Raw genomic sequence first — 22,115 nt, 5'->3', positions numbered from 1 at the left:
AGAAAAGACCGGGACAAATCAGGGCCAACAACAGATGACCTCAGCAGGGTATTTTGAAGAGGGGTCCCGACCCGAAATGTCGCCTAACCCTTTCCTCCAGAGATGCTGCCTGACCCACTGAGTCACTCCAGCACTTTATGTCTATATTTGGTTCCCTGATAGGCCAATTGTTGGCTAGGGATAGTGTGATCCCAAGAGGGAACCATCGTTGCAAACCTTGGACTGGTTAACCGACATTTACTGCATGGGGGAGTTCAAATAATTCAATGTTCATAGTGAACACAGACACAAAATGTTGGAGTAACTCAATGGGTCAGGCAACATATCTGGAGAAAATGAACAGGTGGCGTTTGTGTCTATCTTCGGTAAAAAACAGCATCCGCAGTTCCTTCCTGCACAATGGATCTCAGTGTCAAGTCTCTGACTCCCGTTGGCAGGCCATTCGGCCCACAGCCCGCCCAGCGATGACTAACCCATGTCACAGGGGGATGGTGTGAAGGCGGAGTTAGACAGAGCTTGATTAATGTTACGGTTGGGGAATGGGCCATAATATGGCCAGGGAAACGCTGTTATTCGTGACGCCCCCTCCGCCCTTTCCCAGCTGTTCTCAATCGCACCCCTGGCCACACAAAAATTTATACTTTAAGAAGGAATACACGGAACATTTAAACTCAGAACGCTTCTAACAGAGTGAGCCATGTGAGCACTTTGATCATTCTCCCTGTATTTGCATTTGACAAAATAGTCGGAAAAAAATGTTTAAAAGTGTTCATACCTTTTGCTATGCCTAATTGGCCCTTACCTCTGCGAAAATAGTCTGATATTCGTAGGTGAAATGTCACCAACAATAATTGATTCTGTTATTAATTGACTAATAATTGACTCTATTAGCAATTTATTAAATCTGACTACATGCGGCACAGTGGTTGAGTTGCTGCCTCACAGCCCCAGAGACCGGGGTTCGATCCTGACCATGGGTGCACCGGTTTCCTCTCAGACTCCAGACATTACAGGTTTGTAAGTTAATCGGCTTCGGTAACATTGTAAAATTGTCCCTGGAGTGTATGAGAATAGGTGGTCGGCGCGGACTCGGTGGGCCGAAGGGCCTGTTTCCGCGCTATATCTCTAAAATGTGAAGTTAGGTAATGTCTAAAGGAACTGCAGATGCTGGTTAATATGCACAAAAGGACACAAAATGTTGGTGTAACTCAGCAGGTAAGTCAGATATGGGAAGAAAAACATAAAAAGCTGGAGTAAGTCAGCGGGTCAGGCAGCATCTCTGGAGAAAAAGAATAGGTGGCGATTCGAATCGGAACCCTTCTTCAGACATCCTAATCGGAATTGAGTCTGAAGATGTGTCTCGTCCCGAAACACCACCTATTTTTCTCCAGAGATGCTGCTTGACCCGCTGAGTTACTCCAGCTTTTTGTGTCTGTCTTCGTTTTAAACCAGCATGTGCAGTTCACTCCTTTACACGGGTCTCTGGAGAACATTGATTGGTAGCGTTCCGGACCCTGCTTCGGAAAGGCATCGATCGCTGGTCGGCGAGGACTCCGAGCTGTATCTCTCAAAGAAGTACATGTGAAAAATTTCTCACGGACCATAAAAATGCGGGACCTTTCAGTAAAGTCCCTTTTAAAGATTATAGTTATTTTCTCATGAATAAGTTGATGTCCATATGCGGATGTAAATCTTTATTTTTTAAATTCAATCCCACAGAAGACAATTTTTACTCACCTTCTGTCCCCTCTGTCCAGCTTCCGGGTTCACCGTTCGCAGGAGTTCCCACGGTACACGCAAGAGTCAGTACGGATATCGCACTGGCCACTACGTGCATATAATGTTGCAATGTTCAACCACAAGTGTACAAGTCACTCTTGGAGAAATTCAAGCTTGTTTGAATTTTCTCCCGAGTCACCAAGTTACACGAGTACCTGCCGTTAGCGCCACGGTGGTCCACGAATGCCGTACGGTTATCGCAAGAGGTTCCCACGATGTTCAACTATGGTTAACTCTTGCGTCAAGTCGCCCCGTGAAAAAGGGGTTTTAGAGGTTGCAGTGTTTAATAATCTGAAGGTCGTTGGGAAGATGCTCTACATGATCCTGGGTGTTACAGTTTCCTCCCTGCCGTCTTGGCCGATATTAATCTCTCAATCAACATAAACTATGATAATGATAAATATAACTAGGATTATGATTTATGATTTATCATAACCATATTTACGATAAATCATAAACTATAATTGCATAACTGGCGGTGGAGGTTGCAGAAGCTAACTCATTCATTTGGGTTGCCCTATTTCTCACATTACAACAATGATTATATGGTGATGAAGAATTTTGGGCTGATCTGAGGCAGTGTTACGCAACTGAATGCAATTGGGTCCTCAGCTGGTCATCTGACAGTGCAAGATTCATGTAGAAACAACTCCTCCTCTCCGGAGACGCTGCCTGTTCCGCTGAGTTACTCCAGCATTTTGTGTCTACCTTGGTTAGAAACTAAGAACTGCAGATGCCGGTTTATACCAAGGAAAGACACAAAGTACTGGAGTAACTCAGCGGGTCAGGCAGCATCTCTGGGTGAAAAGGGATGGGTGACTTTTTTAGCCTAGGAAGGAACTGCAGATGCTGGTTTAAACCGAAGGTAGATACAAAAAGCTGGAGTAACTCGGTGGGTCAGACAGCATCTCTGGAGAAAAGGACCAGGTGACGTTTCGGGTCGAGACCCTTCTTCAGACCGTTTCTCCAGAATGTTATCTGACCCTCTCCTGCCACTCCTGCCTTTTGTGTCCATTTTGGGTGACCTTTTAGATTGGAATCCTTCTTAAGACACCTAGTGTACAGGTAGGCACAACATAGAAACATAGAAAATAGGTGCAGGAGGAGGCCATTCGGCCCTTCGAGCCAGCACCGCCATTCATTGATCGTCCCCTATCAATAACCCATGCCTGCCTTCTCCCCATATCCCTTGACTCCACTAGCCCCTAGAGCTCTATCTAACTCTCTCTTAAATCCATCCAGTGACTTGGCCTCCACTGCCCTCTGGGGCAGGGAATTCCATAAATTCACAACTCTCTGGGTGAGAACGTTTTTTCTCACCTCAGTCTTAAATGACCTCCCCTTTATTCTAAGACTGTGGCCCCTGGTTCTGGACTCGCCCAACATTGGGAATATTTTTCCTGCATCTAGCTTGTCCAGTCTTTTTATAATTATAGATGTTTCTATAAGATCCTTCTAAACTCCAGTGACTACAAGCCTAGTCTTTTCACTCTTTCCTCATATGACAGTCCCGCCATCCCAGGGATCAATCTCGTGAACCTACGCTGCACTGCCTCAATCACAAGGATGTCCTTCCTCAAATTTGGAGACCAAAACTGTACACAATACTCCAGATGTGGACTCACCAGAGCCCAATACAACCTCGGGTGCATTCTTTACATTCATGAGGGTGACGGGAAGGAGGTCAACAGACACAAGCAAATGTCTCCTCAGGGCACCAGCAACAAGTGGGGCCGGTGACAACATCTACACACAAGATCATAAACGCCTCTCATCCTGTAGCAGTAGACGGGTAAAGACCGGCGCACATGAACTACAGTGGGAGCTTTCATAGCAAGAGGATTTGAGTATAGGAGCAGGGAGGTTCTACTGCAGTTGTACAGGGTCTTCGTGAGACCACACCTGGAGTATTGCATGCAGTTTTGGTCTCCAAATCTGAGGAAGGACATTATTGCCATAGAGGGAGTGCAGAGAAGGTTCACCAGACTGATTCCTGGGATGTCAGGACTGTCTTATGAAGAAAGACTGGATAGACTTGGTTTATACTCTCTAGAATTTAGGAGATTGAAAGGGGATCTTATAGAAACTTACAAAATTCTTAAGGGGTTGGACAGGCTAGATGCAGGAAGATTGTTCCCGATGTTGGGGAAGTCCAGGACAAGGGGTCACAGCTTAAGGATAAGGGGGAAATCCTTTAAAACCGAGATGAGGAGAACTTTTTTCACACAGAGAGTGGTGAATCTCTGGAACTCTCTGCCACAGAGGGTAGTTGAGGCCAGTTCATTGGCTATATTTAAGAGGGAGTTAGATGTGGCCCTTGTGGCCAAGGGGATCAGAGGGTATGGAGAGAAGGCAGGTACGGGATACTGAGTTGGATGATCAGCCATGATCATATTGAATGGCGGTGCAGGCTCGAAGGGCCGAATGGCCTACTCCTGCACCTAATTTCTATGTTTCTATGAGCTGAACTCAACACTCAACAAGGTCTAATTGTAAGTGGCCCAGTCCATTTACTCGAAGGCACAATGTAATGATGTTGATAGCTGCGAGCTGCACTGTTGATGTCAGGTGTAGGAAGGAACTGCAGACACTGATTTCAACCTAAATTGACACAAAATGCTGGAGTAACTCAGGGGGACAGGCAGCACATCTCTGGGAGGAATGGGTGATGTTCTGGCTCAAGACCCTTCAGTCTGAAGAAGATCTACATCTACATCCGTGTTACTCCAGCATTTTGTGTCTATTATAAATATTACTGTTAGTCTACCGCTTCGTTTTCCCATATCAATGAAAAGATAGAGCCTGACATGTATGTCTTCACATTCCTGATCATCTTCTTTCCAATTCTTCCTCTCATACCCACAGACAGTGGCACCAAGCACATGGCACAGCAATATTATGTGTAGGAAGGAACTGCAGATGCTGGTTTAAACCAGAGATAGAGACATACAGCTGGAGTAACTCAGCGGGGCAGGCGGCATCTCTGGAGAGAAGGAATGGGTGATGTTTTGGGTCGAGACCCTTCTTCAGAAGTACGGTCTCAACCATTCCTTCTCTCCAGAGATGCTGCCTGTCCCGCTGAGTTACTCCAGCTTTTTGTGCCTTCCACAACAACATTATGCTTTGCCTCTGAAATTCAGCAGCAGAACTCCCTAATTGCATTTCATTAGGGCTCTGCTGATACCATACAGCAGAACAGGCGGTGGATTTCCGAGCATGTATCCACAGGTTACCTGACGACTAAAACTGGTTTGAGACCAGCAAGTGTGGACTTTCGAAGGTCTGCAGCAAGTTTAACATAACTTCGAAACTTTCATTTGTACCTGCCCACAAATAGCCCCTGTAGTCTGACATGTCCAGCCTTGTTAACACCCAACGCCCGCTGCCTTTAGTGATTTGTTCCTTGTAATCTCAATTCCTACAGCTCCTCCTCCCAATTTACATTCTTATCTCTCAAGCGACCTCTTCAATGTGTTCCTGCCAAAATGCAATAACCTTGCACAAAGTGCGCCAAAGGGCATTTATCAAATTCGGATCCGTCAGCAACAAGGTTTAGGGGCAAATTTCAAAATGAACATGTTAAATAAAAAGCTAGGTCTAAAAATGAGGTATTGTGAGCAAGCAATGCAACAGCAAAGATTGAGATTTATGCAGGAGGAAAACTGCAAAAAAAAAGCATTTTGCACAAGACATATTGAGCACCGTATACTACAAATGGTTGAAGAGCAATCCCTTTTTTCTCTGAGATCCCACTGCAGTTCACAACAACCCACTAGCGCCAGAATAAATAGCTCACACCTCACACACAACCGATCATAGAAACATAGAAAAATAGGTCCAGGAGGCCATTCAGCCCTTCGAGCCAGCACCGCCATTCAATATGATCACGGCTGATCATCTAAAATCATTATCCCGTTCCTGCTTTTTCCCCATATCCCTTGATTCCTTTAGCCCTAAGAGCTAAATCTAACTCTCTCTTAAAAACAACCAGAGAATTGGCCTCCACTGCCTTCTGTGGCAGAGAATTCCACAGATTCACAACTCTCTGGGTGAAATCAAATTAAAAAAAATTTGTTGTATGATTTTTTTTTTGTTTTTGTTTTGCCAACATAACCTAGACTATTTTTTGTTTTTACTCCGCGTTGAGATTAACCCAAATAAATGTCACAGGGAACGAGCTTAGACATTCTTCTATACGTGGCAGAGCCAACAAACACACAGAGCCTGACTCGGCTTCACTTACTTACTGAAATAACTCATTGCAGCGTCGTTGATAGCCCGCCAACATTTGGCTTTGCCTCTGTTGTTGACATTGATTCCCGACAGCACCGCAGTCAACACTCCGACACCATTAAAATCAAAACATGGCACATCTCATCTCACAGGCATGTCAGTAACTTGTTTCCCTTTTTTTCCCCCCCTCTCTCTCCCTCTCCCTCCACTCTGTCTTTCCTTGCAAACGCAGGCACCATTGCAAAGGCACTGCTAACAGGTGGAAAGACTTCTTCGTAGTGAAAGCCCACCTCTTAGCGCGCCGCGGTGGTAACATCAGCTGCTGCTGCTCAGGATCAAAGCCCAGCTAAATCCCTTAAGTGGAAGTTCCCACAGATGTAGCCCCTCCTCCTCCTCCTCCTCCTCCTCCCTGCAGTTTACAGCATGAATGATTTATGTTGACACAGTGCAAAAAAGCCTCAGATTAATGTTTCAGAATAGCTTCCAATCCAGTCTGGCCAGACACTGGTAACTTGTGAAACAGCGGCATCCAAATCGACAGCATCCCTCATTCACCTCGCCCCTGGTTGTGTGGGCACGGTCAGATAGGGATGGAGCAAGGGTCAATGGTCAAGAGTGTTTTATTGTCATATGTCCCAGAAAGAACAATGCAATTCTAACTTGCAGCAGCACAACAGAATATGTAAACACAGCACATTGATCACGTTGATCACATTGAATGGCGGTGCTGGCTCGAAGGGCCTACTCCTGCACCTATTGTCTATTGTCTACACTGTAAACAATATAATGGAAGAGAAAAAAAGCTTAGTGTGTGTCATACAGTCATAGAGTGATACAGTGTGGAAACGGGCCCTTCGACCCAACTTGCCCACACGGCCAACATGTCCCAACTACACTAGTCCCACCTGCTTGCGTTTGGTGCATATCCCCCCAAACCTGTCCTATCCATGAACCTGTCTAATTGCTTCTTAAATGTTGGGATAGTCCCTGTCTCAACTACCTCCTCTGGCAGCTTCTTCCATACACCCACCACCCGTTGTGTGAAAAAGTTACCCCTCAGATTCCCATGAAATCTTTTTCCCTTCACTTTAAATGTATGTCCTCTGGTCCTCGATTCACCTTCTCTGGGCAGGAGACTATGTGCATCTACCCAATCTATTCCTCTCATGATTTTATACACCTCTATAAGATCACCCTCATCCTTCTGTGCTCCAGGGAATTGAGTCCCAGCCTATTCAACCTCTCCCTATAGCTCTAATCCTGGCAATATCCTTGTAAATCTTCTCTGTACCCTTTCCAGCTTGACAATGTCTTTCCTATAACATGGTGTCCAGAACTGAACGCAATACTCTAAATGCAGACTCACCAACGCCTTACACCACTGCAACATGACCTCCCAAGATCTGTACTCAATATTCTGACTGATGAAGGCCAATGTACCAAAAGCCTTTTTGACCACCTTATCTACCTGCGACTCCACCTTTAATGTACCATGCACCTGCACTCCTAGATCCCTCTGCTCTACAACACTCCCCAGAGCCCAACCATTCACTGTGTAGGTCCTGCCCATGTTAGACGTCCAAAATTGCAAACACTTCACATACACACACACATATATATATATATAATAAACATTACTGTGGCAGATGCTGGTTTAAACCGAAGACAGACACAAAATGATCAGTCTGAAGAAGGGTCTCGACCCGAAACGTCACCCATTCCTTCTTTCCAGAGATGCTGCCTGTCCCGCTGAGTTACTCCAGCATTTTGTGTCTACTTGAGTGTTGAGCACAACAGCTTTAAAACTGGGAGCAGGTAGACATTATATTTGTGTGCGAGGTTGAAGAAATATAACGATCGTTCACGGTTACAGTTTTCAACAATCTCCTGCCCTGAAGAGTAATAAATGAATTACGTGGTTGAATGAATCTGATGCATCCCATCGCTGCAAATTAATGCTCTTTACATACTCTCCTAAAGAGCACATGTACACTTGTCCAGAAAATGGATTGTGTAGCACTGAAAACGCTCAGCATAACAGAATCCAATTTTACTTTCACCATGAGTAAATTGTTATTGGGTATGACCTTTTCATGGCACAGACAGACAACTAATAAGGTCACTGTACACAGAAGGTCCATTTGTCCGTATCAATATAAATCGGAGCGTAATGTTGCAATTTACAGTCTCCACCCTCCACTCTGAGTAGAACGACGTTGGTGGGGCTGGTTTGTTGCTGTCCTGTTTGCTGTTTGAAAGGGCTCTGTGCTGACACCAAAAGATCTAACTGGGCCACTTCAGAACTGACCGTTCAAACACCTTCACGATGTCCACAGTGTAGTACAAGACAAACGTTTAAGTGTTCTCTCCCCACATTTACCCGCTGTATTATTCCAACAATTAGTGCCTGAGAGGTTACATTTCTGGTGGTGTCGCTATGAACATATGTGGCCACTGGAGGCAGAGTGAGGACATTGGAGCAGGAGATAAAGACATGCCATCAGTGACAACCATCGTACCAGAGCATACTGCCACATGGACACACCAATGAACAATATATTTGCAAAATATACAACCAATTTCATCTCCGCCATATCTGCTCCATTCCCCGTATCTCTGCTCTCAACCCCTCTCCTTCTCCACCATGTAGACTGAAGAAGGTTCCCCACCTGAAACGTTACCTGTCCATTCCCTCCAGCAATGCTGTCTCACCTGCTGAGTTCCACCAGCACTTTGTGCTTCGCTGAGTATTTCCAGCATTCGCTTTTTTTCTCAGAATTCTAGCAACTGCAGTATTTCATATTTCCCAGAAATGTTGGTTTTCATTTCATCTCGATCAGTTTATATCACTCGGAGAAAACAGCCGTGACCATCAATCCTGCACCACCCTCTCTCAGCTGGCATCTCCACCACAGGTGCCCATTCAGTTTCTCTTGATCATCCTTTGATAGATGTTCCCTTTCCACCACTTCTCCACAACTAATTGTTCATAGTTCCGATGGAAGGTTGATGACCTGAAACCTTACCTCCATCACTCATACGTCAAGATTCAAGATTCAATTTAATTGCCACATGTACCAATTAAGGTACAGTGAAATTGGAGTTACCTCACGGAGGTATGTGACGTACTGTCTGAAAACCATCAGTCACGTTCTCGTGCCTTTCTCTGAGAGGAGATGATGCTTAGAGAGACATGGAGTAATACAGCGTGGAAATAGGCCCTCCGGCCCAACTTGCCCGTGTCGGCAAACATGCCCCATCTACACTAGCCCTGCCTGCCTGCATTTAGCCCTCTAAACCTATCCTATCTATGTACCTGTCCAAATGTTTTTTAAACATTGTGGCAGGGAATTCCAGCAGTTCACTCCCCCCTGGGTGAAAAAAATGACCCAAAGTGCTGAAGTAACCCAGAAGGTCAGGCAGCATCTCCAGAGAAAATGGATAGGCAACGATTTGGGATGGGACACCTTCTTCAGATTATTCTCTAAATCCTCTCGATTACCGTGAGTTTACATTATGGAAGATAAGCCATGCTTCTATAGTTAATACACAAATACATTTAGATTACAAAAAAACACTTGGCAGCACAATGGATTTGTTGCAAGCTAATGGGATAGATGTCACTTCAATTTGGACACGGCAGGGTATTGAGAGGATTATCGTATTATTGTCTTGATGCCACCGTCATTGGATTTTTGGATGATTCCATTTTTGCGAAAGTGAAGAAATATGACCTGTTAAATCAATCAACCACCTAGTCCCATTGTCTGCTCCAGCCAGCCAGCGGCAAGCAAGTTGTGAGGAAGTATATTCATTAAAATTATATTCAAAGTAAAGAAGTGAAAAATTAAACCGGGGCAATTTTTTCCAAACATTTGAGCATGGCAGGCGAATAAAATGCTGGTCGCATTCTCAGGATAGAATTCATTCTGAATGGAAAATGTAGAGAAGGTATAGAAATAATGAAGGTTACACAGAAAAGCTGGAGAAACTCAGCGGGTGCAGCAGCATCTATGGAGCGAAGGAAATAGGCAACGTTTCGGGCCGAAACCCTTCTTCAGACGGGAAATGAATTGCAGAGAGACACAAAATGCTGGAGTAACTCAGCGGTCCAACCTGAAACGCCACCTATCCCCTTTCTCCAGAGATGCTGTCTGACCCGCTGAGTTTCTCCACCTTTCTGTGTCTATCACAACGATACAGGCTGTTTCTATGCTGTACGACTGACTCAATGATTCTGACTCTATTTCGGACCTTTGACATCCATGCAGTACATTTCCCTCTAAGCTATTGCAGAAGTAGAAATGTTTCTCATGTTAATACAATCCTCATTTAATTGAATACTTCCAGCCAGTCGTCAAGGAAAATAGAGATGAAAGAAAATAATCTGATTGACATCATGAGCCAATAATTTCCAATTTTCTCAGAACTATTTTTCTCGGGGCTTTTAATGCAGCACAGCAAGGTGATCTGAGGTTACATAATTTACACCTTAAATCTGTAGAATTGTCACCCAATGTGTTGGTCTGTCAGTCTGCTCCAATGATGACGTGCAATCTGACCTTCTGCAGTTACTCAAGGTCTCTGACAAAACAAATATACCTTAAAACCTGAAGACATAGAAAACATAGAAACATAGAAAAATAGGTGCAGGAGTAGGCCATTTGGCCCTTCGAGTCAGCACTGGCATTCAATATGACCATGAATGAATGAATGCATGAATGAATGAATGAATGAATGAATAAATGTATGAATGTATGTATGAATGATTGAATGATTGAATGATTGAATGATTGAATAAATGAATGATTGAATGATAAATGAATAAATGATTAAATGAATGAATGATTGAATGAATGAATGATAAATAAATGAATGAATGAATGAATGAATAGATGAATGAATGTATGCATGAATGAATGAATAAATGAATGAATGAATGTATGAATGAATGAATGAATGAATGAATGAATGAATGAATGAATGAATGTATGAATGAATGAATGGATGAATGAATGGATGTATGAATGAATGAATGAATGAATGAATGAATGAATGAATGAATGGATGAATGATTGAATGTATGAATGAATGAGTGAATAAGTTTATTGGCCAAGAATGTACACATACAAGGAATTTGCTTTGGTGCTCGGCTCGCAAGTAACAACACGACATACAGTAAACAATTAAGAGTAAAACATAAAACATTAAGAATAAAACATTATAGTTTAAACATGTGAATGGAATACAATACCACATACCCGAGCAAAGGAGGCAACAGACTTTTGAATGTTGAGTAGAGCTACTGCTCGTGAAAAAAAGCTGTTTTTATGTCCGGCTGTGGCGGACTTGATGGTCCGGAGTCCCCTCTGGAAGGCATCAAAGAGTTTGTGGCCAGGGTGAGAGATAATCTTACCAACTCGCTTCCTGGCCCTTGCAGTGAATAGTTCGCCATTGGGGGGAAGGTTGCAGCCAACAACCTTCTAGGCTGATCGAATGATGAATGTTCAATAGCTGATGGCTGATCATCTAAAATCAGTACCCTGTTCCTGCTTTCTCCACATATCCCTTGATTCCGTTAGCCCTAAGAGCTATATCTAACTCTCTCTGGAAAACATCCAGTGAATTGGCCTCCACTGGCTTCTGTGGCAGAGAATTCCACAGATTCACAACCCTCTGGGTGAAAAAGCTTTTCCTCATCTCAGTCGTAAATGGCCTCCCCCTTCTTGTGTCTGTCTTTTGGTTTAAACCAGCATCTGCAGTTCCTTCCTAGAAATAAAGAAGTGCAGATAGACACAAAATGCTGCAGTAACTCAGCATCTCTTGGAGAAAAGGAATAGGTGACGTTTCGGGTCGGAACCCTTCTTCAGAGGAAGTGCAGATGCTGGTTTACAAAAAAAAAAACACAGCACCGAAACTGAAGAATGTCCTGACGTGAAATGTCACCTATCCATGTTGTCCAGGGCCTCTGCCTGACCTGCTGAGTTACTCCAGCACTCTGTGTCTTTTTTTGCATGCAATGAAGGTCCTCAGTTCAGTGGGATAAAAAATGAATAACTCAGAGACATGTTCAATGCAGGGTCCATTTAGGTTTGTCATGTATTGTAGAATTTGTAGGAGGCTGGTAAAAAATAGATTGTCCTTCACTGGTTGATAAGTGTGATCGTCCTTGGTTTTACCAATGTTTGCGTTTGTTAAATCTCTATTTTATTTTTTAAGATGTGTCTGCTTCCATTGCATTTCACCTTGGGGAAGGATTGATATGGTTAAGGTGCCTAATGAGTGGAAAGTGTTGATGTTATTAAAAATTATCGTTTCTCGGTCACTCACAGCAGTGCTAAGGACAGGCTGAGACGGTGATTTGAAAACATTGGAACGAGATACATGCTGAACACGAGTCTATGGTAGTCTGGAACCACGGGCAGGTGAATAAAGAGGACTTTGTGCAAATTGAGTTTGAGGCAACATTAAATATTAAAATATGATATTATTAAGGGAGCGTGGAAAGAAACAAAAAATTGAAACAAAAAGCTGGAGTAACTCAGCGGGTCAGACAAACATCTCTGGAGAAAAGGGTCTTGACACTTCTTCAGACTGAATTGGGTCATGACACTTCTTCAGACTGAAAATCAGTTGAAAGGGAAACAAGGGATGTAGATGGTGATGTCGAGAGATTATAGAACAAATTAATTAAAGATATGCAAAAAAGTAGTGATGATAAAGAAAACAGGCCACTGATTGTTAGGTGAGAACGAGTACAATGAGACTCAACAAGACGACTCTGAAGCTGGTACAACTTGGGTGGGGGAGAGATGGAGAGAGATGGAGAGAGAGGGGATGCAGGGTGTTACTTGAAGTTAGAGAAATTAATATTAATACCACTGGGCTTTGTGTTTAGGGAAGGAACTGCAGATGCTGGAAGATTGAAGGTAGACAAAAGTGCTGGAGAAACTCAGCAGGTGCAGCAGCATCTATGGAGCGAAGGGAATAGGCAACGTTTCGGGCCGAAACCCTTCTTCAGACTGGAATATTAATACCACTGGGCTGTAAGCTGCCCAAGCAAAATATGAGATGCTGTTCCTCCAATTTGCGTTTGGCCTCACTCTGACAATGGAGGAGGCCTAGGACCGAAAGGTCAGTGTGGGAATGGGAAGGGGAATTAAACCGGGAGATCAGGCAGGTCGAGGCGGAATAAGCAAAGGTGTTCAGCGAAACAGTCAACTGAGGGATCAATAATGGTCGGGAGAGCACTCACGGGCATCCTTGCTCACAGACATACGAATTCAAAAAATAAACAGGTTATTGCAGGCGAGAAGCAGAGATAATGTAAAATTAGGTGAAACGTCGGTTTTGATCCTGCAGGGCCGTTAGTGGAGAACATGCAGCTGATTGGGATGGAGGGGATGGGGCAGAGGCACAATTTAAGGAGGTTTAAAGGAAATTCATTGATTCATTTACCGAGAGAAAAAACAGACGGCTGCATTTCATATCGAACCGTACAAATAACGCATAAAATGTTCCGCAAATTAACATCCCCCCCTGAGGTGACGGTGTGTGCAGTAAGTACAAATATGTATTTAATGGACCTTTCACCACTTAACCTCCGTGGTCGAAGTCACCAAATTAATGTTATTTTCTCTCTGTACGACCCCTTGTACTGAATGAGTAAATACTCTATTGTCACAAGGACAAGTCACAGTGACATTCTTTGCTTGCATACCCGAGGTATGCCAATAGTCACTGCTTAGAGGGCATTTACAAAGTTCCAAAGTACCCCAGCGCCAGGTCCTTCTTTGTTCTCCCCCCCTCCCTCACGGCGATCCCCCCACAACGGGCCCTCCATCATTCTCCCCCCCCCCCCCCCCCTCCCCGCGCCAGGACCCCCTTTGTTCCTTCCCCCTGGCAGATCCAATTAATCTGATTACATTGGATGGCTTATAACCATATAACCATATAACAATTACAGCACGGAAACAGGCCATCTCGGCCCTACAAGTCCATGCCGAACAAATTTTTTTCCCCTTAGTCCCACCTGCCTGCACTCATACCATAACCCTCCATTCCCTTCTCATCCATATGCCTATCCAATTTATTTTTAAATGATACCAATGAACCTGCCTCCACCACTTCCACTGGGAGCTCATTCCACACCGCCACCACTCTCTGCGTAAAGAAGTTTCCCCTCATATTACCCCTAAACTTCTGTCCCTTAATTCTGAAGTCATGTCCTCTTGTTTGAATCTTCCCTATTCTCAAAGGGAAAAGCTTGTCCACATCAACTCTGTCTATCCCTCTCATCATTTTAAAGACCTCTATCAGGTCCCCCCTTAACCTTCTGCGCTCCAGAGAATAAAGGCTTGCAGGCAAAAGCTTTTCGTACACAAAACCTTGGTACACATGGCTATAATGAGCCAACACCAGCAGAGTGGCACAGCTGGTAAAGCTACTGCCTGCCTTACAGCAGCAGGGACCCAGGTTCGATCCTGAACTCGGATGCTCTCTGTGTGGAGATTGTTCATAAATTCATGCGATTCATAAGAGCAGAATTGGATTGTCCCGCCAACGGAAGATTAGAGACCCTGACCACTACAGGACAAAGAAGGGAAGAGGTTGAACTTTTTCTTCTCCTTCCATCACAGTGAGGAATGTGGAGGAGTCACTGTGGTGGATGTTTATGATAAAATGTATTTTGTGTGTTCTGTTGCTTTTTAATTGTACGACTGTATATGGCAAATTAAATTCCTCGTATGTTGCAAAAACATACTTGGCTAATAATGTATGATTATGATTATAATAAATAAAGTTCTATGGTATCATATCGTATTGACACAGTGCGATCAAACACAAAGGTGACAGGATCAGTAACAGGCAGCTCTGAACCACACATCTGGTCAGAGGGAGGACTTTCAGGTGGAAGAATTTGGGAGAAAGTTGAGGAAAAATCTTTTTAATTCATTGAGATTGCCAAGAACAAGATATGTGGCAGCTGACCATGGAATACAAAACTCATCCCACAACTGCATTAACCAAGTAACTAAATCCTTGGTGGTCAGATTATGAGTTATTCCTCTCTTCCAGGACCACCTGCCAGACATGCTGTTGATTGCACAGGGCGTGTTTTGATCAGACAGCAACGTTGCTCATATGTAATGTGCAGGAAGGAACTGCAGATGTTGGTTTAAACCAAAGGTAGACACCAAAAGCTGGAGTAACTCAGTGGGACAGGCAGCACCTCTGGAGAGAAGGAATGGGTGGCGTTTTGGGTCGAGACCCTTCTTCAGGGCACTCCTTCCCTCCAGAGATGCTGCCTGTCCCGCTGAGTTACTCCAGCATTTTGCGTCTGTCTGGAGTATTTAGTGTTGTGCTGATTGTGAGCTGAAGCAGTCATTGACCTTGTGTGACACAAATGATGTAATGCCCCTGTCCCACTTCGGAAACCTGAACGGAAACCTCTGGAGACTTAGCGCCCCACCCAAGGTTTCCGTGCGGTTCCCGGAGGTTGCAGGTGGTTGCCGGAGGTTGCAGGTAGTGGAAGCAGGTAGGGAGACTGACAAAAACCTCCGGGATCCGCACGGAAACCTTGGGTGGAGCGCAAAGTCTCCGGAGGTTTCCTTTCAGGTTTCATAAGTGGGACAGGGGCATAAAGGTCAGCTCTGTGTTGAAGTCAGGTGCTACACAACGCATGCTAAACACTTCTTACTTACTTTGTTGTTCGCCAGGTGACCCAGGAGCACACGCCCTGCCCTGTTCTCTTGGAATGTTTGCAGTTGCAACACATTCAAGATTCAAGATCCAAGAGTGTTTATTGTCATCAATGAAATTCTTGCTTTGCTTCAGCACAACAGAACATAGTAGGCATGACTACATTCATCCACCACAATGCTATCTGCTGTACACACAGTGACATGATTCGCATCTAGAATGGCCTGAGTGCTTTCTGGAGAGAAGGAATGGAGTGAAGAAGGATCTCGACCCGAAACGTCACCCATTCCTTCTCTCCAGAGGTGCTGCCTCTCCCGCTGAGTTACTCCAGCATTTTGTGCCTATCTTGACTCACATGTTAAACTGGTGGGCTGTGCCTTGCAGAGTTCCGGTGCCTAAATCTTCACGCCTGAGCATGGGCTGTGATTGCCAAACCATCTGGTCACCAACCAGCTCTTTGGCCACTGCTGGAGGTCCATATTGTCCTCGGCTGGCCTTCAGCTGAGTATTCTTCACAGGTCAGGAACTGGCACCGGGAACCCTGGCACATTCCCGCTCCCTTTCCCGCACCAGGAACACCCAGACTGTTGAGGCATTCCTGCTGTCAAGTCAGTTGCAACTACAAGCATCAGTGTGGGCAGAGGTAGAAATACCAACATGGTCTGGTTGGCCTAAACAGTCCGTATCTGTAGCGTAACTGCACAGCAGTTCGCCTCAACCTTCAGCTCACCACAATATCATCATCGAAACGTCAGAGTGTGACTTTCTGTTTCTGTTCATTGTTTCTGGGCAGGAAGTTGAAACGGGACATGGTGTTGATAGACAAGTTAAACATAGAAATATCGAAAATAGGTGCAGGAGTAGGCCATTCGGCCCTTCGAGCCTGCACCGCCATTCAATACGATCATGGCTGATCATCCAACTCAGTCAAGTCAAGTCAAGTCACTTTTATTTCTATAGCACATTTAACAAAACAACTCTCGTTGGCCAAAGTGCTTTACATTGGTGGAGGTACTAACGTTATACAACAGTGGTTCATAGATTAAGTACATACATAAATACACACATATATCCCTCACTCAGAGGACGTCAAGAAAGGCTTGAGAGTAAAAATGAGTTTTAAGTCTCAACTTAAAGGAGTCGATGGAGGGGGCAGTTCTGATGGGAAGAGGGATGCTGTTCCACAGTCTAGGAACAGGCTTCAGGCTTCACCCCATCTCCACCCCAATAATTCGACATTGTGCTGCCCTCTGTGGTAATGTTTCCGCTTCGCGAATCTCTCCGTCGAGGTAGTGCGCGCCTCTCAGTTCTGCCCCTCTGCCATCAGCGTACTTTGCCCACTTCCTCCTCTCGCACGGTCCGCCCACAGAGCCCAAACAGTTCCTGCTCAGCTTCACTCCGACTCCTGTACACAAGATTATCCTCGACAAACACTCTAATGAATATTGCAAATAAATCAATCAAGGACGTACATGTTTCAGAAACTGCCTATTGTTGACCTTGGACGGGGAACCTAACCAAGTGCTCCCCAAGGCAATAAATCCTTGTAAAACATACTGCGTTAGTGTGGTCTACTGTAAATGCAGAGCTTTCTTTCCATTAAATAATCAAGGGCTTTGCCATGTTAAACTTGCCCACTGTTTGTCAAGTAGAAGCAACTTTCTGCATTCTAGTATCCACTGTATGCCTCAGCTGGACACTCAAACTGCCTCAATCTGGGTTGTAAACTTGAGCAGCTTACATCCCAGCGGTATGAATATTGATTTCTGTAACTTCAAGTAACCCTTGCTTCCCCTCTCTCTCCGTCCCTCACCCACCCAAGTCATTGCACTGGTTTCTTGTTGAGTCGTATTGGCTGTAACTCGTTTCCACCTCATTCACAGCTAATAACCGCCTGTTTCCTTTATCATCGTTACTTTTTCACACATCTTTCATCCATTTGTTCCATATCTCTTTATATCACCGTCTATATCTCTTGCTCCCCTTTCTCCTGACTCTCAGTCTGAAGAAGGGTCTCGGCCCGAAACGTCACCTATTCCTTTTCTCCAGAGATGCTGTCTGACCTGCTGAGTTACTCCAGCTTTTTGTGTCTGTTTTCGGTTTAAACCAGCATCTGCAGTTCCTTCCTACACCATGGGAACAGATAGCCTGGGGAAGCATTTTAAATCTTGTTTTGCCTTCAATCACTGGTCAGTTATTTTTTTTATCGTGGACAACAATTGCTTGAGGGATCTGGAGGTTCACAACTGAGTAACCAAGATCTGAATGGGAAGTCATAAATTCATAAGATTCATAAGACATAGAAACAGAATTAGGCCATTTGGCCCATTGAGTCTGCTCCAGTATTCAACCATGCTAATTAATCTTTCCCTCTGAAAACAATTTTCCTGCCTTCTTCCCATACGATTTATACATAAATTTAAGACTGCGCAAATCATGTACAAAGCAAGAAATAATATTTCCAAGAAATATACAAAAACTGTTTATGGAAAGACAGGGTGGGTATAATTTGAGAGGGGAACATAATTAAAAAAAACTCAATGTCAGAACAACTCTTAAATAGCAATCTGTGGTGTGAATTTGTCGAATGGTCTGGAACAGGAGATAAAACTTAGCACAAACATAATTCAGTTTAAAAAGATGTACAAAAACACTTGTTTAAAAGGATATTGGGATGAGGATAAGTGATTGTGAGTGCGATATTTGTTATACTGATCGTATTGGGAAGGGTGATTTTAGAGTGATGGGTTGTATATATGACTAAGATACTGTATAGTATATGAGGGTTTTTACTTTTCTTTTTATTTTTTTATTTTTTGTATGGCTTTGTAAATATTTGATTAGTGTATAAATGTAAATAATTTGTTGTACATATAGTGGTGTACATATGGTGTACATATAGCTGCTAAATTTGTATAAGATAATTACAAGCAGTTGAATAAGGGGTGGGAATTAATAAGCTTTGGCTTCTTCCTGCTCCTTTTCGGACACATACAATTTTGTTTCTTTATAGATATGGTTTATGACACTTTATAAATATTTTTGTTTTGTTTATTGTATGCTGTTTCACACCTGCTTTTTATTCTTTTATTCTGTTCGACATAAATTAAAAAAAATAAAAATAAAAAGATTTGCCACCCTTACTATTCAAGAACTCATCAACCTCCACTTTAGAAATACCCAAAAGCCGCCTGTGGCTTACCTTCAATGTAGCTTAGTTTAGTTTAGAGATACAGCGCGGCACCAGGCCCTTCAGCCCACCAGGTCAGCATGACCAGCGATCCACTCACACTTACACTATACTACACACACACACACACACACACACACACACACACACACACACACACACACACACACACACACACACACACACACACACACACACACACACACACACACACACACACACACACACACACACACACACACACACACACACACACAACTCACACACACACACACACACACGGGACAATTTACATTTACACCAAGCCAATTAACCTACAAATCTGTATGTCTTTGAGTCTGGGAGGAAACCGAAGATCTCGGAGAAAACGCACGCAGGTCACGGGGAGAACGTACAAGCTCCATCCCCATATGCCCCCGTAGTCAGGATCAAACCTGGGTCTCTGGCACTGCAAGGCAGTAGCTCAATCGTTACGCCCTAAATGTTATGCTCCTCTTCCATAGTGCTTCAACATCAGGCCTGAGATGGTGATGAACTGTGGAATGAATGGCATTACTCTCCAGACAGCACACTTTGAAAAGACCTCCTTGCAGATTCCCGCAGCCTCAGGCCAGGTAAATAATCCCAAATGTGTTGACTTCTTAAACGTGGATTCTTAGAAAGGTGCCATTCAGTCCATCGTATTAATATTAGCCATTTTCTGCCCGGGGAGGAAATGTCAAAGACAAGAGGGCATAGATATAAGTGGGGCAAGGTTTAAAGGCGATGCGTAAGGCAATTTTTTTTACTTGGGCAGGCACTGCTGGGGGTGACGGTGGAGACAGATACAACAGTGGCATTCAAGAGGCTTCTAGATCAGCACATGGATATGCAGGGAATGAAGGGATATGGATCGTGTGCCGGCAGATGAGATTAGTTTATCTTGGCATCAAGTTCGGCACGGACATTGTGGGCTGAAGGGCCTGTTCTTGTGCTGTACTGTGTTATAAAATGAACTTGTTGCTCTGGGTCCATTGCGTTAAAAGGTTCAAATGACCATCCTAGTATTTGATCAAGTTGAAGGCTTCTGCCCCCACCAATCTCTCAGGTGATGAATTCCCGACCACTGCTACTTTGATTAAAAATGCCCTCCAATCCTACCCATTAATGTAAATCCACGCTTCCTCCTTCCCTGCCAATAACCTTCCTTACTGTAAGGAACTTTAAAAATGTACCCATTTGATGCAAGTTATTTGGCCTCAGCTTATAGTTCCCCAAATGAAGGCAGCATTACGCTATACTCTTCCAATCTAGGTGTAAGCTTAGCAAAATAATGAGGAAAAGAATGGGAAAGGGACAGATAAATAACGACATACCTTTAGAAAGGAGATGAGGAGGAATTTCTTTCGTCAGAGGGTGGTGAATCTGTGGTATTCATTGCCACAGACGGAAGTGGAGGCCAAGTCAATGGATATTTTTAAGGTGGAGATTGATAGATTCTCGATTTGTAAGGTTGACAGGGGTTATGAGGAGAAGGCAGGAGCATGGGATTGAATGGCAGAGTAGACTTGATGGGCCGAATGGCCTAATTCTGCTCCTACAACTTATGAACTTATGATTATGGTTAACTTTGCATCTGATCACCTCTGACACCTGCAAACTGAATAAATGAGCGAGAATTGAAATACAATGAATCACAAAATGTTATGATATAAAAACGACAAACAGATGTATTCCCCAGCAAGAATCAGAATTAACATGAGAGGATTAAGACGGCGTGTTTGCATAATTTAGAGGCCCTCTCTGATTTCCTTTCATTAAGCATTTAATCACAGTCGTTAATCAAACCAGTCAGTGCAACTGCCAGGCCTAGAACAAATGTTTATCTACAGGTAATGAGGAAACTATAATGCTGCAGGCCAACAGTTCTGTTCAATGATTCTTATTGTAGAAGGTCCTTTCAGATGCCTTTGGGAAACCAGAATTACACTGCTTTAATTACATGGCCACTATCCCAAAGCTTTAATAATGAAAGTCTAGGCTGTCAATCCGTTCCATTGACTCCATCTACACCTCACGCTGCCTCGCTAAGGGCCGCCAGCACAATCTTACACGGGTCACTCCCTCTTCTCCCCTCTCCCATTAGGCAAGAGGTGCAAAGGTTTATAAAGGTGCACCTCCAGATTCAGGGACAGTTTCTTCCAAGCTGTTACCAGGCAACTGAACCGTCTTCTCACCAGCTGGAGAGTAGTCCTGACCTCCCTTCTATCTCATTGGAGACCTTCGACCTATCTTTAATTGAACAGTATCGGAGTCTATCTTGCATTCATTCATTCATTCATCATCGTTGTAAACATTAGTGACGCAGTGGTGCCGGTTTCCAACGGGAACGGTGACGGACGCACCACCACACATCTCTGTCCTCCAGTTCCTGCGGACTTCCGCCGCTGGAAGTACAGGATTTTGGTGTGTGTGTGTGGTTTATCATCATTCCTTACAATGCCGTGTACGACAGTGATCGCAACTTCTACTGAAGTGTGGATGGCCGTTGGCTCGCTAGGAGCTCATCCGCCCTTTGGCAGGTCTTGTTTTTGGCCCTGCTGGGGGTCCACAGCCCCCTCCTCACCTGGCAAACCAGGTGGGAGAGACGGTTTAGTCGCTGACTATCCGACCATGGAGCGGGTAGCATGGGATTACATGGTACCCGTGGCGGGAGGGACTCCCCCCCCGACCTGACGCAAAATCGTGCACTAAAAGTTATACCCTTAATCCTCCATCTGTACTCTGTGGATGGCTCAATTGTGATCATGTATAGTCTTTCTGTTGACTGCATAGTGCATTTAAAAAGATTTTTACTGTGCCTTGGTACATGTGACAATAGTGAACTAAGCAAAATTAGAGGGTGCTACATGGTCAAGGGTGTTGTCTTTCAGGTGAGATGTTTAAATGCGCCCACATCTGTAGTTGATGAAGAATGATGCAGTGGTTGGTGGGGTGCAAAGCAAGGATCAAAATAACTCCATCCCTGTTCTATTTGGGGGGGGGGTGAGAGAAGAAGTGCGGAAAATAGAGGAGATGCGGGTGGGTGGGTACAACATACACCACCAGTTCTCATTGACATAGAACACACCACAGCACAGCGAGAATACCAGGCATGTTGTTTCGTGTGCGATGCAGTTAAATCGTACTCTACATAATCACCGTCAATGGCAGAGAGGGGGAGGGGATGGCG

General features: G+C 44.2%; 1 protein-coding gene across 3 annotated transcripts in view; it reads right to left on the bottom strand.

Annotated features, from left to right (window-relative positions):
• Positions 1-22,115, bottom strand: part of LOC129710183 (thyroid hormone receptor alpha) — a 383,361-nt gene that overhangs the window by 86,080 nt on the left and 275,166 nt on the right. Inside the window, exon 1 of one of the 3 annotated variants that reach the window (XM_055656979.1) lies at positions 6,027-8,608. The exons of the other annotated variants lie outside the window; for them this stretch is intronic. Within the exon in view, the coding sequence (XP_055512954.1) occupies positions 6,027-6,067 (41 nt within the window). The 5' untranslated portion in view covers positions 6,068-8,608. Of the gene's footprint in view, positions 1-6,026; positions 8,609-22,115 lie in introns of those variants that run through there. 3 annotated transcript variants of the gene reach the window in all.

This window comes from Leucoraja erinacea, chromosome 27 (genome assembly GCF_028641065.1).
Source record: "Leucoraja erinacea ecotype New England chromosome 27, Leri_hhj_1, whole genome shotgun sequence".
Taxonomy (NCBI): domain Eukaryota; kingdom Metazoa; phylum Chordata; class Chondrichthyes; order Rajiformes; family Rajidae; genus Leucoraja; species Leucoraja erinaceus.
Note: the sequence above shows the minus strand (reverse complement) of the source record. Positions and strands in the feature narration are given on the sequence as shown.